At 44.8% G+C, this 15,545-nt stretch overlaps 1 protein-coding gene across 1 annotated transcript; it reads left to right on the top strand.

Annotated features, from left to right (window-relative positions):
- Positions 1–146: 146 nt before the first annotated feature.
- On the top strand, positions 147–13,767 carry csf1rb (colony stimulating factor 1 receptor, b). Its single transcript, XM_041051319.1, has 22 exons — positions 147–258; positions 5,065–5,340; positions 6,484–6,789; positions 6,899–7,035; positions 7,110–7,272; positions 7,594–7,990; positions 8,359–8,474; positions 8,583–8,691; positions 9,149–9,327; positions 9,417–9,526; positions 9,625–9,751; positions 10,039–10,140; positions 10,241–10,351; positions 10,780–10,939; positions 11,246–11,319; positions 11,394–11,482; positions 11,824–11,946; positions 12,283–12,394; positions 12,607–12,706; positions 12,774–12,900; positions 12,985–13,087; positions 13,167–13,767. Exons 1-22 carry the CDS (start codon positions 201–203, stop codon positions 13,229–13,231), a joined length of 3,144 nt encoding a protein of 1,047 aa, XP_040907253.1. The 5' UTR covers positions 147–200; the 3' UTR covers positions 13,232–13,767.
- Positions 13,768–15,545: the final 1,778 nt, after the last annotated feature.

Here is a 15,545-nt window from a genome sequence, read left to right as displayed (position 1 = left end):
CGAACCTGTGATGCTGCGTTTACGTGCTCTGAGTCTGAGACCTAACACACGGGGGGTGCAGGGGGCGGGATGGGGGCGGAGTCAGGGGGCGGAGGCAATGGGCGGAGTCAGGGTCCTGGGTTTGAGAGGAACTTTGTTTCCTTCAGTCAGATTCAGTTTGACCTCAGTCTTAACAACAACAGCGAGAGAGAGAGAGAGAGATGTTGGTCCATTCTCTGCTGCTGTCGATCGCCCTCAGCTGCTGCTGCTCTGCTGAAGGTCAGAGTCTCTTTGTTTACTCTTTTATTATTTGTTATTTACTATTCACTTCCTGTTTGTTGATCAGGTGGTGTTAGAGCTGTTCTTCATCAGACAGAACCAAACCGTCGTTACATGTTTCCACGCACACATTCGATCCAACATGAAACACGAACACAACACCACCAAAATAAAAGCAGGATCATATTAAAGCTCTGATCTGCAGCTCATGTAACTCAGAAGCTGCTCTGCTTCATCAGTTTCAGCTCCGTCAGTCAGACGCTGCCGAAGCGCTGATGACCAATGACACATGAGCTCATGTCTGTGTTGTCATCGTTAGCTAAGTCCAGCGGCTGCTGCAGCATCAGGACACACAGAGCCCTGAATGAGATGTTTGTTTATTTGTTCAACAACAACAACGATGATGATGAATCAAACTTTAAGAAGCTGCTTTACAGGACAAGTGAAGTTCAATCTACAGAACAAAATAAAACCCTGCGTGAATTAACCTGATGAACTGATGAACCTGATGCATGAAGCAGATCAGACTCCTGAGATGCTCAGATTTAAACCCGATGCTCAAATGTCCCACATTTTACTGAACATCTGAAAGCATCCTGAACAGAAAACCAGCAGTTTACAAAAACTCAAACATTTCAAACTAAAATTATCGTTCAGAGATCAGTAAAAACTAAAAGGATCATAAGAAACACACACACACGCACACGCAAACATGCACACACACAAACACACATACACAAACACACACACACACAAACACACGCGCACACACACACACACAAACACGCACACACACACACACACAAACACGCACACACACACACACACACACACACAAACACGCACACACACACACACAAACACACACACACACACACACGCAAACATGCACACACACACAAACACACATACACAAACACACACACACACACAAAAACGCACACACACACAAACACACACACACAAACACACGCACACACACACGCACACACACACAAACACACATACACAAACACACACACACAAACACACAGATTTTGACATTCAGTGAATATTCTGATCAAACATGAATGAACCAGTTACTGTGTTTACGTTCTCATTATACAGACAGTTCATAGTACCATCACCAGTACCAGTACTATTACTATTACTACTGCTACTATCACACAGATACTACTGGAGGTTCTGGGGTGCATGTAAACATCCACTCCAGAACCAGTTCCTCCACCACCTCCACCACTCCCACTGAGTCCTCAACAAAGAAGAAGTAAGACAAGGAAGTAGGAGAAAAGACCCTCCACACACACACACACACACTATCCCAGTCCCAGTGTGCACGTGTGTGTGTGGTCTGTGGTAGAAAATGTGTTTCCTGACTCTGAGGTTTCATCACACTGAAACATCCTAACTGCAGGATTTTCTCAGACGTTTGTTCGTTCGTCCACATTCTTTTGTCAGTTTGATGAAAATTCACGAACAAACATCGTCAGACTTTGTTCTGATGTTCAGTGATTTCATCTTCGCTGAGACGCTTCTATTTTTTGACGTTTTGATCAAATTATTAATCGATGAACTGAATTCATTATTTCACACACTGATATCAGAGACAGAAAATCCGTCCTTTAATAGGTAATAAATTACTGCTCAAACAGATCTACCTGGTCGTCATGGAAACCTACAGCATGCTCCAGTTTGGGGGACCAGACCCTAAGGAGACTTAGTTTTGTTATATTATGGTCTCTTTGGACATTTTTGGATTCTTAAGTTTGCTAAGTTCTGTTTGTAGTTCCTGTTTTATTTTGAAGAGTTGGCCCTTGTGTATCTTGTCTTGTTTCGCTTCCTGTCTTTGTCTTGTTTCCCGCTGTCACGGGGGGGTGGCCAAGGACTTGGACCCAAACACAAAAGCCCCAAAGACAGGCAGAATGGGAGAACTACACGTCTTTTAATAACCAAAATCACTGGAAGAGTCAAAAAACCAAAAATCATCCACACGGGAGAAAAACTCTCAGGAACAAAACTCAACAGAAACACAATGAAAACAGGAAACCAAGGTACGTCCATGCAAGGCACAGGTACGGGGACGAATGCAGGGAAGACACGGACTCAGGTACAGACTCAGGCATGGACACAGAAGAACTGACAAGGGCACAGGGAAACAACGAGACTTAAATACACCAGGCAATGGGCAACAGGTGACACCTGTCTTAGTTACAGGGACTAACAACCGAAGCCTGGTTTCCACAGCGAGTCAAAATTTCATGGATCTTTGATGTGACGCTGCTGCAGATGTTTTTCTTTCCTCGTGTGGTTTTAATGCAGGATGTCCAGTCCAGCTATAACCACTGAGGACAGACCTGAGACAGACCAGTTTCTGTTGTTTAAGACTGAGAACTCCACGTCAGAATAGGTTCAATCTTAGGTCCTATGCTTTTTAATCTTTACATGCTGCCGTAGGAAATATCATCAGGAGACACAGCATCAGCTTCCACCGCTACGCTGACGACACTCAGCTTTACACTGACCTGGGTTCTACCTGTTCAGCAGGTTTGCTTTTATCCTTTGAACCCTCAGCTCCTCTGACTGTGGCCAAAAAAGATTTAAAAAAAAAAGAAAAAGCTGAGGAAGAGCGACGGAGGAGGAGTCTTCCTCAGGAGAGACCGAAACGGTTCATGGTCATTGGATAAACATGTTAATATGATCAACTGCAACAGGCTGAACCCTGACACACACACACACACACACAACCACAGACACACACACACACACACAACCACAGACACACACACACACACACACAACCACAGACACACACACACACACACACACAACTACAGACACACACACACAAACAGGGACACAGAGACACACACACAGTTTCACTTCTTGTTTTCAGATTGTGAAACTCTGAATCTTCAACTGTCACATGAAGCTTCAGAACAAATCTCTTCATCTGTCTCTGTAACGTCTGCACATGTTTGATTGCTTCACTGAGTCTGTTTATTAGGAACATCTGATCATCGGATCAGGGAATGGAAACTTTCCTCTCTGGGATTATTCCCCTGTTCACACCCACTGACTGATCGGACTGAACCCAGGTTTCCCGTCAGTGAGACTCGTGACAACATTTTCTCCTGAAGCTTTAAACTTCAGTTTGAGAAAATCTTTTAACTAAATAAACATTTGGTGAACAGCTGCCTGGTCCTGCTCTGTCCATCCAATAATCTCTGATGTCGCTAACGTGACTGAAAACATGGCTGTCGAGTGGTGTGATCTCATATGTCAATCAAAGAAAACCTCTACACCCCAGCTCTTCCTGTGATGGAACGTTTCTTGTTAAAGTCACAGGATGAACGAATCTCGTGTGTTGTATAAAAACTGAAGTTTTGACTTCAGTCATCTTCACTCCAGGTGATCACCATGACAACCCACCTGCTGCCATGACAATGGGTGCCACCCAGTCTTCTGCCCAATTAAACAACAGCCCCATTGAGCTGGTCCAGGATCAGCTGCCCGAGGCACTGTGGCGTAAGCAGGTCCTGGACCTGCTGACACAGCTGGTTCAGATCCAAAAGGAGGCTGCCAGACATCAGGCCCAGGTGGTCCAGCTGCTCGGCATGTTGGGAACTCAGGTGAGTTGAGCTCAGTTTGAGGTTCAGTTTAGTTGAGAGTTGTTTATTTTACCTGAGGTTTAGTTTAGTTTAGTGTAGATGGCTTAGTTCACCTTAACTTTAGAAATGTTTTATGATAATTTAATTTTAATACATTACAGCTTAATCATCAGCCTGGCCAGCATGCTGGGGACTCTGTAGGATTATAGTCAGTCCCACTTTGACTAAAGTAACCCAGGTGTGCTGCCGCGTCCTCAGGGCTCCCAGCAGATCCAGGATCTGCAGAACGTGGCTCGTCACCAGAGCCTGCTGGTTGAAAACCATCAGGCTTTACTGCTGCAGACGTCCCGCATCGCTACCCACCTGCAGGACATCACCAAGAAACCTGCCGCTACCAGCCAATGAGATCCTCTGATCCTCTACAGCCAATGAAAGCTTTTGATTGTAACGATAGTGAAATATGTTTAACATCAGCAAATAAAGTTAAATCATTCAATTTACCAGTGATTTTCATTTATTTATACCAGTTAACCAATGAGATTGATGGTTATTAACCAGTCAACCACTAACAATCCTGTTAATCACTGAGAATCATTTCCTGTATCAGTACAGTATGATATGATATCTTCAAACAAACTGATCAATCTTCATGTTGTTTTGTTTGTTCTGATGAATCAGAAAATTGTTTTGATAAAAATCATGTAATAAAATAAAAAGTTGAGCAGGTTTCTGTGCTGTGTTTGTGTATTTTATCTATATTTACTCGTAAAATGATTTTGTCGGAGAAGTCAAATTTCTTGATACGCGCTTTTATTGAAAAAAAAGGGAATAAAACGTCAGTAAATCGGGCACATGGGGAAACTTCAGCACTCAGTGCAGCACAGGTGTAACTTCATTACTCAGTCTGTTCGTCAGAAACACTCGAGGGTTTATAAAAAGATGATGGGAGTTTTCTGATCAGACATCTTTAACACTACGAGTTATAGTTTACCTGGCAGAACCTACCTGGAGGTTATGAAGTGAGGTGATCGTTCATTTGAGGTGCTGTTTGTGTCCACTTGTTGAATGAATGTCCTTCAGCCCCAGTTGCTGCGGTCGGGCGTGGCTGCGGTCGGGCGTGGCTGCGGTCGGGTGTTGTGTTAACCAGTGTTCCAGCTGTGTTTAACTGTTGTTCACATTTACTTACCTTCTGTTTCAGACCGTCCCGGTCCTCCGGTGATTCGTCTGAACTCTGTCATCCTGCCAAATCAAACTGAAAGGGTCCTGACTGCTGGCTCTGCCTTCTCCCTCGGTTGCCATGGTAACGGTTCGATCAGTTGGTCCAGCACTGCATTTTATTTTGCGTACGAGGAGAAACTGCCGGACCTTGTGGAGGTGAAGAGCACAGTTCCTAGACATACTGGAACATACCACTGTAGGTACACCGCCCACAGTCTGGAATATCTGGACACCTGGATCCACCTGTACGTCAAAGGTAAGATCAGCTGAGGCCACACCCCCTGCCAGAATCAGAGGGCTGAATCCAAACTAGACTTTTTCAATAGACTATCCCAGGTACAGACAGGAACGTATTTATCCGTTAAAGAAAGACAAACTCACAACGGGCTCTGAAATAACCTGAAACCAACTAAATTTACTGAACATTAACTAATGAAAATCAGACACTGCCTCTGAGCCGTGACTCAACAGAATCATTAAAAATAAGAATAATTTGACCATGGTGACATGCTAAACTGAAGCGAGTCCTGTTATTAGCATCACAGGTGTTTTCAGTTTTGCGATCAGTTCTTCATCCTGTTCAAATGGTGAGAAGTTGTTCGTATCATAGTATGAACCAGAGAAAGCAAAGGAGAGAGTCTGAGGACGGCAGAGAGAAAATTATCCACATGCATGTTAAAGGTAAATGTTATGAGAGCATCTCCAAGCAGCTTAATGATCCTGGGACTGCAGCAGAAACTGATGACAGAAGGACAATACGAACGGTAACCAAAGAGACAAGGACAACCTCCAAAGGTGTGTAGTTCAAGGTGAACTACACGGTCAGGACACATCAGCCTCAGATCGCACCATCAGTCAATACTTCAGCAAAAGTGGACTAAATGGAAGACGAGCAAGAAAGACTCCACTGTAACAGATCATAGACACGCCAAACTGCATTTAGACAAGCAGAACACTTCTGAGGAGACTGTCCTCTGGACACAGAAGACAAAACTGGAGCTTTTTGGTGAGTCACATTAACTGTATGTTCACAGATGCAAAAATGAAGCTGAGAAAAGAACACTGTGAAACATGGACGAGGCTCGGTTACATCACAGAGCTGCTTTGCTGCGTCTGGCTCACGGTGTCTTGAATCTGTGCAGGGGACAAAAAAAATCTATCAAATCAAAGACTATCGAGACATTCTGCAGCGAAACACACCGCCCAGTGTCACAAAGCTTGGTTCCAGTCGCAGGTCCTGGGTTAGGGTTAGTTTTTTTTTTCTTTAATGGACGGGTACCAACAAACTCACACACGTGGGCGCATGTTAATGACTCACCTGCTAGTACTGGTCTTTCTCCCCCTTCATTATGATCTAAAAATAACCTCTTGTACTTGTTCTTGTACTCCCTTTCGTCAGACCCAGCCGACCCCAACAGTGTGTTTGTCACTCCTCGCTGGACCCCTGCTGTCAAAGAAGGCCAGGACTTCCTTTTTAAGTGTCTGCTGACTGACCCATCTGTCAAAAATCTCACCCTCCAATCAGAGGGCACCTCTGGGGACAGGGGCTGGGGCCTGCCCCAGGGCATGAATGTGACCTTTGACCCCCAAAAAGGAGCCCTGATCCAAGATGTGCGGAGGTCATTCAAAGGATGCTATGTCTGTTCAGGCTGGAAGGATGGCAGACAGTTCAGATCCAGACCTGTCAACCTGCTGGTGGTCCCCAGTAAGACCTGTCTGTCTGCACACCTGTCTGCTTGTCTACCTCTCTAACTCTTAATCTGTTGGTCTCTCCACCTGACTCCACACCTGTCTGTTTACTTGCTTGTCTGCAGGGCTGCGTCATCCTCCTTCCCTGTCTATCAGTCAGGATGAATTTGTCCGTCTGGAAGGAGAAAAGTTTGAGGTCACCTGTCTGGCCAGTAACCCCTCCCACTTCTACAATCTCACCTGGACACACCCGAATACACAGGTGAGAATTCAGAGATCTCCTGTGTCTGTACTCCTGAACAACTTGATGTTCATTGGTTGTGTGGTTTGTTCCAGAGACTGAGCGTGAACGTCAGCCGTAACTATAGAAACTCCCGCCTGTACATGAACAGCATGCTGACCGTCTCTGCTGTCAGTCTGAAACACAGCGGATCATACACCTGTACAGCTGTCAACGAAGCTGGCGTCGCCACAGCAACCGCACACCTCAGAGTTCTGAGTAAGAACATTTGGTGGAAACACAAAATAATAAATACCCAAAAACTTACGGCAACACTCAGAGTAAAACAAGAGAATACTGCACTTTAGATTCTATCGTTCAGGAACAAATTAACTTGTGGGAAGGAGATAATATCTTCTGGGAATTAGATCACTTGTGTGGACAAAATAAGAATTTACGTTGACATGATATTAACTTGAGGTGAACGTTATAGTAACCTGTAGGAATAAAATACAAACCTGTCGTGAAAAGACAATAACTTGAGCATAAAGACGAACAGACTAAAAATTCTGATATCTGTTTTCTCCTCTTCGTCACCAGATCGTCCCTACCTGAGAATCTACCTGCAGTCCATGCAACATGTTAATGCTAACACCAGGACCACAGAGGTCAAGGAGGCCCTGCATGCCTATGATAGCAGCATGGGGAGAAGGATGGCAATGGAAGTGCAACAAGAGCAAGATACTAACATTAGCAGTGGTTCACCGGAGGTGAATGGTGAAATGATTGGCCCCAATGGAACAGATGTGAATAAAGCCAGCAGTGCTAACGTTAGCAGCAACAGCAAAGTGGAGGTGTATAAAGGCCAAGATGTGATGCTAACATTTGTGATAGAGGCATATCCTCCAATCAGGAACCAGAACTGGACAACACCAGCACACATCAACAACACCAAAAATACAGTGTACCAGGAGAGCTACACTGCTAACGGCTACAGGTTAGCATGCTAACTCTTCTTCCTGTTCAAAGGAAGCTGTTTCTTGCCACTGTCGCCTTAACTGCTGATCTGGGGTCAGACTCTGGGTCTCTGTGAAGAGCTGTGAGACAGTTGTGATTGTGTGTGAAGGAGCTGAATGAATAACACTGAATTGAACTGAATTCAGTGAACAACTATGAGCTACTACACAGCTGTAGGTGTTGTAGCCTGTTGCTGTGATAGTGTTGGTTTTGTTGTAAAGGTAAGGTCAGGTGTTGTTCAGGCTGTTGTGGTGGTTTGTTCTGATTATGTTATGGTTAAAGTTTCGGTGCTAAGGTTTGTTAAGGTAGTAGTGTTGGTTTGTAAAGGTGGTATTCTTCATGTTTCAGGTCGGAGGCAAGCCTGCTGCTGCATCGAGTCCGTCACAGTGACCGAGGTCGATACTCATTCCATTTCTCAAATTCGTTCTTTAACGGGTCACAGAATGTTGATCTCCGAATCTACAGTAAGAAATTTCCTCCTCTTCTTCACTGCAGCAGTTTTCCTTTGTTCGTTTGTCACAGACTGACTGTAAATCTTGTTTTTTGTTGTTGCTGTTAATAAATGTATAAAGGTTCTCCAAGAGTCTTGATCAGTCTGCACAATGACACCCTGACCTGCCTCAGCTATGGATATCCACTACCCACAATCCTCTGGTACACCTGCCCCGGGGTCCAGAACATGTATGTACCACGCAGACTGACAGTACAAAGTGCTGTGGGCGCCCCCTTCAGGCTGCAGAGTTCACTACAAGCGGCCTCGTGATGATTTATCTTCTCAGGATCTGGACAGCAGTGGACAGTTTGTCCTGACGGTTGTCCTAAAACAAAGATCACAGTGTCGTCAAAGTCTAATTATTTATTTCTTTATGCGTAAAACAGATTTGCAGAAGCTGTGTGACAGATATATTTACATTACGTCAGTAAACGTGGGAAGCCCTGTATTGGGTTCTGTTGCTCCTATAAACAATCATTAATATAATCAGTGGCTTTATCTATAATTTTCAGAACAGTGATAAAACAACAGCGCTATGAATTAAATAACTAAATTATATAAAACCCTAACAGTCAAACATAACAGGAGATAAAATGGGTGAAATGGACAAACAGCGCAGACTGAACACCTTCACTTCCTCTGCAGGTGTAGAAACGACTCCATCTATCACGAATCTCAAGCTGCTGTGGCTTCACAGGGAGAGGAGGAGGAGGAGGAGGAGGAGCTGGTGAGGAAACACCTCCTCCTTTCGGCAGGTGATGATGTCACTGTTGAGTGTGTTGCCTACAATGAGATTGGACAGTCAAACGATGTCATCAATCTACGTAAGTCTCCGTATAAACATGTTGGTTTATTGGAAAATCCACGTGTCCATGTGAATGTCGTGCTGAATAAACCCTTGCTGTTTCTTTAGGTTCTAAGAGAGAACCTCCAGGGTTCTTCACTCCAGCTCTGATTGGAGCTCTGAGCACTGCTGGTGTCCTCTTTCTGCTGCTGTGGATTGTCCTTTACAAGTGGAGACAGGTACGTTTACTGGTCAAACAAATATCCGTGTTAACAAGTGTCAGGTCGATCGAGGTCTTCTCTGTCGTAACACGTTTCTATTGTTACACTTCTACCAGAAACCCAAATATGAGATTCGCTGGAAGATCATCGAGAGCACAGATGGAAACAGCTACACCTTTGTTGACCCCACCCAGCTGCCATACAATCTCAACTGGGAGTTTCCAAGAGACAAACTCCGCCTGGGTACAAAACTGTCTAATTCAAAATCAGAAGCTACAACAGCGATCAACACGAAACACTGATGTTAACATTTAGTTTATCACATTGGTATATTAGCTCAGCACATCCGCCACAGGCTCCGACCTGCTGGAGCCGGTAGCATTCAAATGAATGAAGTCGGTGTGGTCACCAGTAATTATCCTGTGAGACGGTTTCTAACAGGCGACTTTGACAAAACTGAAAGTTAGAGATGAGAAACTTCACAGTTTACCTTCTGTTCATCCTTCACCTTTGACCTTTCTGGGTTTCAGGTGCTGTTTTGGGTTCGGGAGCATTCGGGAAGGTTGTCGAGGCAACGGCGTACGGTCTGGGAACCGACAATGTCACCAGAGTTGCTGTCAAGATGCTCAAACGTCAGTATACAAACATTCATCATCATCATCGTCGTCATCGTTATCATTTTATGTGTAACACATTAGTTATAATGATATGATCTGATGTGTTACTGAGCAGCGAGCGCTCACGCAGAGGAACGTGAAGCTCTCATGTCGGAGCTGAAGATCCTCAGCCATCTTGGCTACCATGACAATATCGTCAACCTGCTGGGAGCCTGCACTCGAGGAGGTGATGATGGTTTTAACTATTAAATATGAGTATGAAACTACAGCCGTGTCACAGGAAGCACTCTGCACTGCACTTCCTGCCAACAATACAAACATGGATCAATCTGCTGCTAAAAACAGTTCCCAACAAATTCACTGTTTCCTTCTGCTGCTTTGATAAAAACCAGAGTTTACAGCTGAGGAGCTGTGATAGGCAGGAGCCAATCCCACCTCTACCTGCAGATACACACCTGTGGGTGGTTTAGAGTGTGGGAGGAAGCTGGAATACCCAGAACAAACCCACACAGAAAGTTCTCTCTTTTATAGCAGCAAAATTCTCAATTATTTTAAGGTTAAAGAGTTTTTCAGTCTGCATGAAGACTCCACAGGTTGATGATAAATATCAGATTTCTTTTAACCTTTGACCTTTAACCCCCACCACCCCACCAGGCCCAATGCTGATGATCACCGAGTACTGCAGCCATGGCGACCTGCTCAACTTCCTGCGGGCTCACGCTCAGGACTTCATGACATCCATTTTGAGTGTGGATGAAACTGAGGGAGAGGCTTTCTATAAGAACATGGCTGCCCAGCACGCCAGGCTCAGGAGGTCTGAATGTCTTTGCTTCAACAAACTGATCCACAGTTTTAAATGATCATGTGATAAAAAGCTAATTCATCTTTTGTAAACACGGGATGATCATAAGTTTGGTGGAATAAGTGGCAGCTCAAACAATATGAGAGACGTAAAGAGTGAAAAACATTTAGCAGCCAAACCAACTGATTTTACATCAAGTTAAACACAAAACACATCGTTTGGTTTGAACTATCTAGAGATTTTCAATAAAATTCTGAATGTGTGGCTCATTCATCACCTGAGTGGCTTCTAGCTGACTTCCAATCAAATGTGTTGCAGTGACAGTGGGATCTCGTGCTGTTCAGAGTATCAGGACATGCTGCCGGTTCAGAGTCCGGGACAAATACACCAGGGTAACGACCTGAATGCACCTGTAGTTTCTGTCTTTATGAGGTCAGACCTGTCTAACTCCCTGTCTGTCTCTCAGGTGTGCAGAAAGACAGCCTGTCTGTAGGTGACCTCATGAGGTTTTCCTACCAGGTGGCTCAAGGTCTGGACTTCCTGTCCACCAGGAATGTAAGAAGACAAACACACATTTGTATTTTTGTACTTGTGAAGACCCTCATTGGCATCATGCATTCCCAGGCCCCTAACATTAAAACCAAGTCTGAACCTTTGAACAGTCAGTTATGACTTCACATCCCATTCCCATTGCAGAAATGTCCCCAGTGTAGAGAAGTCCTCACTATGCAGAAATGTCCCCAGTGCAGAGAAGTCCTCACTATGATGGTTTAAACTGAAATTCATTCCTCACACAAACCGCAATATAAGCACACACTGAATATTCTCACTACAACCAGCAGGAAAATCTTTGTAACAGTCTGTCTCTGTCCACGTCTCTGTCACCTGTCTCTCAGTGCATCCACAGAGACGTGGCAGCGAGGAATGTCCTGCTGACTGATCGCCGTGTTGCTAAGATCTGTGACTTCGGTTTGGCTCGAGACATTCGCAACGACGACAGCTACATCGTGCAGGGAAACGTCAGTGTTTCACCTCTACGTACCTTTCACCTGTCAGAGTAAATAACAGCACTGTTACCTGTTCAGACGTCTGCAGGCAACCGCCGAAATAAGACGCCTTTAGTCGCTGTGGAAGGACAGACACTCCGCCTTTTCCTGAAACACAGTTAGAAAATAAATTCTGATCATTCTGAACAAACTATTTGTGAACTCATGGCTGCTTCTGTTAGTGGTTTCCACAGAAGTGGATGCAAACCAGGTAGAATCAGGTGAATTATCCGGTTACACCCACAACAACATTGACATCTTTTCATGTGTGTTTTACTTTGACGCTTCCTGTGCGTCTCATTTCAATAGGCCCGCCTCCCAGTGAAGTGGATGGCTCCGGAGAGCATCTTTCAGTGTGTTTACACCGTGCAGAGCGACGTCTGGTCCTATGGAGTCCTGCTGTGGGAGATTTTTTCTCTGGGTAACATCCAGTCACATTACAGCTCTCCAGTGTTTGCTGTGTCCTGAAATGTTTCAGGTGTATTTTCTTAGTTTGTTCTGTGGATTGTCTCTATGGACTACAGTACCCATGAGCCTCAGCGGGCTGTGCCTCCATCTAACTGTTATGATTTGTCCAGATTGGTTCAAATGTCTGAAATGTCACCTGACACCGACCTGTGTTTACCTGTGCAGGTAAGAGTCCTTATCCAAACACTGCTGTGGATACCAACTTCTACAAGATGATCAAAGATGGCCGCCACATGGCTCAGCCAGACTTTGCTCCAGCAGAGATGTAAGTGGGCAGATTCTGTATTAAATGAATGAAGTTATTTTAATCTAACTCACACCTGTCCTCTCAGGTATCAGCTGATGATTCTCTGCTGGAGTCTGGAGCCTACTGACAGACCAACCTTCAAAACGATTGGTCAGCTCATCAAAAGGCTCCTCCCCTCCACCATCGACATGTCACCGCGTCACAGCCACCAGGTGAGGACGAGTCAGGCGGCTGATTTAAACCGAGCTGCAGAGGTCGGCTCCTGAACACATCGTTTGTCGTCTTCCTCTTCTCAGGCAACGTACAGGAACATCGTCGAGTGCAAAGAAGAAGAGGAGGAGGCTGGAGGACCAGAAACACTGAAGATAGCAGCAGAAGAAGAAGAGCTCAGGCAGAGAGGTAATTAATCAGGATGACATCACCTGTTGCAGCAACAGTTTACCTGGAAACCTGAATGATTTTCTGTCCTGATCCTCAGAGCAGCGCGATGATGAAGAGGAGGAGAAAGAGCCGATGATGAAGAACATCTACCAGCTTTCCTGACTGATCTGAACATCTGAGAATGAGTCGACAGATGAAGACCATCCTGCTCACTGCTGAAAACTTTATGGACAAACCGTCTAGTTAAAGTCAAACCTGCCAGGTGTGAAGGCTCCTGCCTGCGAGGGTTTCTGGTATTTTCTCTCTGTTCACAGATACAGAGCAGGTCTCAGCATCCGGCCTCTCCTGAGAGCAGAGAGGACGCGGCTCCCATCAGCTTTTCACCAAGGGTTCAACCCTCGCCGGCCTGTCACTGCATTAGATGCCAGTCTGACGATTGTGTCGACAACAACAAAACACACGACTGATACGTTTGTGGTTTGGGTCTCCTCCTACGTCTACACACAGACGGGTGTGGATCACATGATCCCTAAGGTGACTGCTTTACTTCCTGAGCTGAAAAAAAATGACAAAACTTTATGTTTGGTGAGAAATGAAGTTTCCACAAGAACTGCAAAAAAAAAAACAGTAAATCTGTTTGTAAAATCCAAACATTTCATCTGTTTCACGCTGAACACGAACAGACACGTGATTGTGAACGACAACAGGATTTAAATAAAGTTGTACAGTGTAATCTTTGATTTTCTTCTTTACCTAAACACAGTCACATCAGAAGCATCACTGAAAAACCAACATGGACAAAACCCCGGACAGAGGAAGTGACCTCAGAGTTGCTGAGCATTAAATTTCAGAGTAAAAGTCTGACTGACAGTCTCAGAGTCTGACCTGTGACACAGCTGATCTCTGCCTTCGTTGTTAAAGTGTTTGATTCCAACCAAACCTGGTTTCTCTCCTGTGACTGAGCACACGTGTTTTCACACTTTGGATTTTTACAGTGTTTTTGTAAAAAACAGCAGACTCCTGTTTATACCTGCTTTACCTGTATAACCAGTTTATACAGGTGTGCTACCTGGTCTCTGTCAGACCGATCAGTGATCACTCAGGTATTTGTAACTCACATCTTCATGAGAGACGTCAGAACAAACACTGAACCAGAATAAACTCAGAAACCAGTTCAACCAGTTCATGTCTTTATGTAAAGATTATTAAAGGGAAACGTTTAACAAATGATCATTCACAGTTTTTAATTTGCAGATATTTAATTTGTGTTTCCAGCCTCTTCAGCTGTGCCACAGGTAAAGCTTTTGTACCTGCAGGGGGCGGGGCCAGATCAAAGCAGATTACCTGACAGGTTTACTGCCTCTGGACTTTAGATTCTGATAAACAAGAAACATAAAGTTGGTTTGGTGATGAATGAGTGAAGGTGTGTGTGTGTGTGTGTGTGTGTGTGTGGACAGTAGCACTGTGTCAGTTACCTGAGGACACCGTGCTGACTGCAGGTCCTTCCTCAGGAAGATGGACACTGAGAATAAGAAGAAGAATCATCATCATCATCGTCAAAATCAATCGTAATAATTAAAAAGACTAATAATAATAACTAATGCTGTCTGTGGTTCTGTCTGTGCTGTCAGCTGTAGCACTGACTGCAGTGTGTGTTTCAGGCCATCAGTTTCTGATCACTGCTCCTGCTCTGAGCGACGTAGCAGCTGCTCTGGGATCAGCCTGATCAGGGATCAGTTTCTGATCACTGCTCCTGCTCTGAGCGACGTAGCAGCTGCTCTGGGATCAGCCTGATCACGTGTGATTTTCAGAGCGTAGGATTAATCAACGTTCACGTTCACCAAGGCTCCGCCCAGCTCTGCACTGTGGGTCATAAAGCATGGAGCACGTCATCCAGATGATTGGTTTGTTTATGAGCCTCATTAATCAGTTGATCAGATACGTCCTGTCAGCAGCAGCTCAGACACATACAGGTGAGCTGCAGGTGAGCTCTGATGTCACAGTAAAACATCTGTGAGGTCGTGTGTGTGAGCGTTCCTGAAGCGTTTCATGAGTCTCAGGTGTGCCGACGACGTGTCACTCACAGGTAACTATCACTTTACTTTCCTGTGAAAATGTTCCTCAGGTGGTCACGTTACTAATGTTTGATTGACAGGTGAAGTCATTAACGCTGACAGGAAGTCACTCGTATCAGTTTTGGACTTTGGTTTTTGCTGAGTCATCACACTCACTGAACATGTTTGCAGCAGCAGAAACATCATAACTGATTTTTATCAGCTGCAGCTCCGATAACGAGCAATTGATCATTTTCATTTTCCGCTCCATAAAAGCTGATCACAGATCAGATTCAGTCAGAGAGCAAAGACAGTCGCTCTGTTCCTGATCCCAAAACCACAGACACTAACAGCAAACAGCAGCTGATCTCAGGTCTGCAGCAGGTAAACCAATTCATGCTGACTCATGTTCTGTGCCGACA

Source organism: Toxotes jaculatrix, chromosome 12, assembly GCF_017976425.1.
Source record: "Toxotes jaculatrix isolate fToxJac2 chromosome 12, fToxJac2.pri, whole genome shotgun sequence".
Classification (NCBI taxonomy): Eukaryota; Metazoa; Chordata; class Actinopteri; family Toxotidae; genus Toxotes; species Toxotes jaculatrix.
The sequence above is the reverse complement of the archived record's forward strand: the minus strand, read 5'-3'. Positions and strand labels throughout refer to the sequence as shown.